Source organism: Schistocerca gregaria, chromosome 4, assembly GCF_023897955.1.
Source record: "Schistocerca gregaria isolate iqSchGreg1 chromosome 4, iqSchGreg1.2, whole genome shotgun sequence".
Taxonomy (NCBI): Eukaryota; Metazoa; Arthropoda; class Insecta; order Orthoptera; family Acrididae; genus Schistocerca; species Schistocerca gregaria.
Window position 1 is genome coordinate 771,272,512 of NC_064923.1, and position 6,777 is coordinate 771,279,288.

Sequence of the window (6,777 nt, forward strand, 5' to 3'; positions counted from 1 at the left end):
TATTTCACTGTATTCCATCAGATTGCCTAATATTCTAGCCTGAAGGGTGATATACATCCAAATCTTACTTATCCTTTCCACACATTACTCCAGGCAACTATGTTTAAAGTTGTAGTTCTTTAATGTTAGACTTCTATAGGTAGATAGTTATCTCCATATACTGAGTGCACTGAACACAAACACTTCTATTATACCACAATAATTATTAAGATCTCATATTTAAGATGGCTTTTACTGTATGTTGTCTCTGCTGCTACACCAAGAAGCTGGTTACTTCAGATGGTAATGTTTTCAGATAAGCTGCACCGTCTCCGCCACATATGAGAAACTTTTTCTGAAATATTCCTATACTAAAGTAGCCTGCTGAACTAAATCATATGAAAGTCGAAGACAGAATGCTTCTGATTCACTTATAAACTACAGATGGGATAGGAAAAGAGTTTGACTGCCCAGGGAAACACGAAAAATGAGACGGACATCTGGGGTAAGCATTATCACCACATAATGAATGCAACATAAAATGTTGAACCCCCTACTTTTTATTTACACAAGAAATTAGTCACAAATATTACATCAATGCTGAGATTTTGAATAACCGAGAAATTGCACTCCAACAGCTGTCCTGCCGATACCACAGTTAATAGTACCTCTTGATTCACACTCTTTGATAGCTTACCAGTAGCACCATAATTTTTTTTTCCAGAAACATGCATCACTACTATATCTTGTGTGTTCTTAATAGATTAAAAATATGCCAGTGATTAGCTGTTCAGATCACTACCAGTGTCCAGCAAACTCTTAGTATGTACACCTTGTACACTTGCTGTTATTACAGGGTGCCACGCTTCCTTTTTACGTACCAAGTGATGCTGTTCACAGAACAAATCCTCATTAATCCTTTCCCTGGGAAAAATATCACCCTGCTGACCAAAATAATTATCAAACATAGTCAAATGACAAATAGCATCGTTCTTTTCCTTATTGCCACTCTCAAACTGTAACTATTCTTTAGACCCAAAATTATCCTCCTTTATTCTTTCTTTACTACAACAATAGACACGCATACACTTGCGTGCGCACACACACACACGAGCGCGCGCGCGCGCTAGCGCATTTGCGTGTGTGTGTGTGTGTGTGTGTGTGTGTGTGCATATATCTGTCTAATGTTGACGAATGCCTTAACGGCCAAAAGCTATAATTGTGAGAGTCTTTTTGTTGTGCCTGTCTGCAACTCAGCATTTCTGCTATATGCTGAGTAGCAACTTTCCTTCTCATGATACTGTTACATTCCATCCTGGATTTTCCATTGCCTGCCTACAGTTCAGGTGTTTTGTTTAGTCTATATAGCATCAATATATTGTGTAGGCTATATTATGAATTATGTTTGATATTGTAGCAGAATGTATCGGAATTTAAGCATGATCATAGCAGAAATAATGTATTTTTGGCTTGGAACATCGATGCAGAAGAGGTGTAAGAATGTATTTGAGTATTGCTGTGGCTTTTGTCCTTGCAACAGAGGTGTCTCTCTGCTGCTTTCCAAGGCAACTTGGTATTGTGGGGAGCAGAAGGGTGGATATAGCACCAAAGGAGGTGTGTCGTGATTCTCAGTTAGTTCAGTCTGCTGTCACCCTGCATACTCCAGCGTTGTTGTTGAAGTACAGAGTCATGTGCCCATGGGAGGAGGAATGGTTTCAAGTGACAGACAATAATCTGCTTCCAGCTAGCATTCACAGAGCTAGGATACATAACTGAATGCAATTTCATCATGTGATCAAGTGAATTAAATGAATGGCAGTGTTTTACAGTTCTACATGCTGTTGTCAATTCAGTGGTAGCAATGAGTGTATCCTCTGTTGTATCCGATGCGATACTGCAGTGCCTGTGTTATTCTGAATACGATGCAAAGGCAATGCAGCAATTATAGTTATTATGAAATACATTAAATGTATTTGCAACATCGAATATAGATAACCATTAGCTATGGAATGGAATGATGACAATGAAAATTTGTAGTGGACCGAGACTCAAAACCAGTTTTCTCATTTATCACTAGTGGTTACCTTACCATTTGGTTATCCGTGCCCAGATCACGGCCATACCCAAACTTCCGTACGTCATCAACTTTGCATCTACAACTTGTACTGGTACATCCATTATGTATATTCCTGTACGGGTGAGAGATGTTACTTGAAAGTTGCAGATAAATATGATATTGCAGTACCTGTGTGATTCTGAATACGATGCAGAGTCCCTTTGGATAGTTATGTGACACTCTCTTGACACCAGGAAAACAACTTTCCAGTAACATATCTCACCTGTACAGGAATATACATTAAGGATGTACGAGTACAGGTTGTAGGTGCATGGCTGGCAACATATGAAAGTTTGTGTCTGGACACGAGTCGTGCACAGATAGGCAAATGGTAAGGCGACCGCTCACAATGAGCGGCAAATCCAGGTACGAAGCCCAGCCTGGCACAAATGTTCATTGTTGTCATTCCATTATGCAGCTGGTGATTGCTATATTCGCTACGTTGCCTCTTTTTGTGAAAGGCCACATTTCTCTAATCCGTTGCTGAAAGAGTAGTTATGTTTCGCTTTGGGCATCACAAATCAATGAGAACTCACACACTATAATAAGACACACAGGCACTGCAACAGCATACGAATTCATGGTTCTCAACTTACTCAACAATATGAACGAGTAAATCATGGTTGTTATACAGCTTTGCGATTGCGTGAAATAAACTACAGTACATTGAGTAGAGTAAAAGAAGAAAAAAAAAGAAGAAGAACAGGTCATTCCCGATTAATCGAGACATATGGCAACCGAAGCCTGTCGTGAAGTCTAACATACTTTGCAAGTAGCGCTAGTGAATGTTGTCAGTGCAAATTTGCAGAAAATCGGGACAGGTAGTTATAAAAGAAGAGTACATACCGCACCGTACAGCAAGTGCATTGCTTACCGCCTTCTACGCATTCATTTTCATGTAGCTGACCATTTTTAAGTGAGTGGCCATTATATTTCGAATTGTTCGCTGTGCCTAAAAGTCGTGAATTTTGGGGTCCCAGCTGAGGCTTCGTGGGATGTGTTACGGCACACTTAAAACTCGGGAAGCCCGCGAAATTCAGGAACGTGGGGCATTTACGTATTATCAACCATCTGGTTGGAAAAACACAAAAGATGGTATGCCATCACAGTATTCAAATATCTGAACACTGGTTTTCCTGGCTACGTGAATGCACCTAATAAAAAATTGTCATGGTAGTCTGAGATTGGTACAAAATTCGTACGGTATACAGTATTCGTATGGTATACAGTATGCGCTGCTGCTTGAATTCATAAAATTTTACTAGACGGTACCTTCACTTATTATATGGAAGTAGAAATGCGTAAAAAAATAAGAGCTGCTTTACCTGCAACTGGCCCTGGAGTAATCCGGAACAAGCCCTGTGCGTAGGTGTGAGATGTCTACACCCACAAAGAGCGTGCAATCATATCAGCAGTAAGACTTGTAACGAAAATTTATCGTTCGTACAAATTCTTCGGAAACAAGAGAGGGATGCCCGTAGCTTGTGGTCTAGTGGCTAGCGTTGCTGCCTCTAGATCATGGGGTCCCGAGTTCGATTCCTCGCCGGGTTGGGGATTTTCTCTGCCTGCGGACAGGGTGTTTGTGTTGTCCTCATCCTTGTATCCTCATCATGATTTGTGACAGTGGTTCGATTGGACTGCGAAAAAATTTGACTGCGTAATAATTGGGACTTTGTACGGGCGCCGATGACTGCGCAGTTGAGCGCCACACAAACCAAACATCATCATCATCGGAGGGACAGATCAGGTGAATACCATGCACATAAACGAGACAGAAGATGCTGAGATTGCATCAAGACATGCGCAGAACATCTTCATAGTCTGGTTTTTGCTCAACTCTTAACATTTAAAACTCTTGCGATTTTACTAGAGAATACGGATGTCGTCGTTACGTAAGCTGTTCGTACACCAGTCAATGTTTGTCATACAATGCCTAATGTAGCTGGCGCGAAAGTGGGGAGGGGGGGGGGGGGGGGGGGGAGGTGGCAGCGAGCATTGGTACTCCTTTCTCTCTTAAGAAAAAAAATGATCTAAATGATTTTCACAATCACAACTTGGATCCCTGCTTAGCACAAAGGCAGAGATACGAGTTACATATCAGACTGAAGAAATATACAAAACATAATGGACACTGACTAGTAGCAAGTGTACTGCGAACCACTTGCTGTGATGTCCCGAAACGATTTCACCGTTGATCCCGAAAGTAACCACAGCCGTGAACCTGTGTATGCTTTCGCTATTAACGTTTTAACGCAAGATAATCTGTTGTCATACTATAGTCATGTTTTACCTTCATATTTCACAACTTAACGTACCATTTTCTTTTGGTTCCGGAATTGGCATTTCCTCCTAAAAAGGAAAAGAGGCATACATAATCACTCTTGCATATAACTCGTACGAATGATTCTGAATTTTTTCTGGTGTCTGTATTGTGATAATTGGAACTGCTTGCAACTTACCAGCCTTAAATCATCTATTCCATACAAAACAGCTGACAAATTCCTGTCTTCGGCTGTCATTTCGAACTACCTTCACAACAGTTAACACAAATATATTGTACTATGAAATGAACTCTACCAGACCGTGGATTACCACAAGCGACGAGAAACGCACCTAGGTGACTGATTTTTTTTTTCTTTATTTACGTGGTGCGTAGTCTTATCAGCCACGTAGGGTGTCAGACGACCATATAACATGAACTTGACAGGAGCACACACTGTATGTAAGCTGCAGCTTTATTTTCTTGTTAGTACAGAATGGAGATACGAGGTAACGAGTGCAGAGAGAATAATTCTTCGTCATACATAGGAGGCAACATCTGAAGCACATTCAGTCAGAAAGTTACATTTTAACATACATCGACGATCTAATACTGTCTCTCCACGTCTCTCCCCCCTCCCCCTCTCATTCTCTTGCACACAAACCACTTTCCCTTCCTACACACACACACACACACACACACACACACACACACACACACACATTGAGTGTAGCAAGAGGCCACTCTAGATCGCACAGCAGAGTCAAAATAATCCTTCTAATTCTACATTATATTCCGCAAGCCACCTAATGCTGTGTGGCGGACGTTCTTCTGGTCACATTAACTAATCTCCCTTCACTTTTCTCTCCAATGGCGCATGTGAAGAATGATTCAAGGTAACCCTCTGGATTACCTGTAATTTCTCGAATTCTCTCATCGTAGTCATTACGCGAGATGTTCGTGGGAGGAAATAATATGTTATCCGACTCTTCCTGGAAAGTGCCCTCTCGAAGTTTCAATAACAAACCTCATCATGAAGCACAACGCATGTCTGGTAAAGTCTGCCAATGGAGTTTCTCGGTAACGCGCTCCCGCCGACTAAACCATCCCGTGACGAAACGCGCCGCTCCTCATTGGAGGCAACATATCTCTAGATCATTTTTTTAGTTCTGTCTGGTAAGGAACACACATTGATGAATAATACTCAAGAATCGGTCGAACAAGCGTCTTGTAATCCATTTTTTTCGTGGATGATTTACATTTTCTAAGACTGGTCTTCTAAATCCCAGCCTGGCAGCTGCTTTCTTTGATATGGTCGTTCCACTTAAGGTCGCTCTGGATAGCTACTCTTACATTTTTTTACGGTAGCTACTATTTCCAACTTTTTCTAACCAGTAGTGTATTGTACAGCAGTGACATTCATTTATGTTATATTTATTTACGTTCAGGGTCAAGTACCAGAACCTGCACCATTCAGTTCTCTCCAGGTCATTCTGAAATCGATATTGTCTTCTGGCGTTGCTATATTGTTAAAAACAACCGCATCATCCGCGAACAGTTGTAAAGAGCATTCGACGCTTTCTACTAGATCAGGATTGTACAAATAGTGGCCCGCTGGCCGTAAGCAGTCCGCTAACGGTTTTAGTGCGGCCCGCCAAGGCTTTCAGAAAAATCCGCCTTGTGCCGAGACTATCTTCCCGTGAGCGACCGAAGATTTGATTAGGACGGCCAAGTAATTACGCATGTGCAATGTAGGTACTATTCGCGTAGGGCTTTTCTGGTTGATCTGGTTTATTTCCATTTCGTCTGTGCAAAAGTAAAGATATACAGACAAAAAATCGCAACACCAAGGAGTTGTGCGACATAAACGTAAGTTGGTCTACATTTGAAAGATGATATCCACTCAAATTTCGTGCCAGTCGTATAACAGAGGTGCTAGTAGCACCATTATAAGAGTTCAAATCAGGTTTGTTTTAAATACACTCCGTAACGGTCGTAATCGTTAGTTACCTTTGAGATTGGACGTGGTGAGCTGATGTTCGTCACAAACACCTTTAAGGCGACAAAGATACCATTATCAACTCCTCACTGCGTTTGAACATCATGTAGTAGTCCGATCCGCGAACGACGGCAGTTCGCGCGCCTCGAGACACGGAGGGGATTGTAGGCCTACTGTTGCCAGTTCGAAGCGACGGTTGCGGCAAGTTCACACGTGTGCTCTGCGCTTGAAGACAGCTTATTATGTCTCTCGCTTGCTTGTGCAGTAGTTTTCGCATACCACGACCATCAGTTGTGACTACTCGAAACAAATGGAATAAAAACTCACTAAATAACTCGCTACGATCTCGTTAAATGCTCGCATTGGCTACAAAATTCACAGCAGAACAGAACGCTACTGAGCGGTCATTGGCTGCCAGACAAT

The 6,777-nt window shown here is 41.7% G+C and overlaps 1 protein-coding gene across 2 annotated transcripts in view; it reads right to left on the reverse strand.

Moving 5' to 3' along the window:
- Positions 1-4,716, reverse strand: part of LOC126365946 (sorbitol dehydrogenase-like) — a 110,279-nt gene extending 105,563 nt beyond the window's left edge. Inside the window, exons 1-2 of one of the 2 annotated variants that reach the window (XM_050008730.1) lie at positions 4,555-4,716; positions 4,411-4,444 (exon numbers count right to left, since the gene is read on the reverse strand). In XM_050008730.1, the coding sequence (XP_049864687.1) occupies positions 4,411-4,444; positions 4,555-4,614 (94 nt within the window). In that variant the 5' untranslated portion in view covers positions 4,615-4,716. Of the gene's footprint in view, positions 1-3,420; positions 3,487-4,410; positions 4,445-4,554 lie in introns of those variants that run through there. The other variant, XM_050008731.1, reaches the window with a different exon arrangement.
- Positions 4,717-6,777: the final 2,061 nt, after the last annotated feature.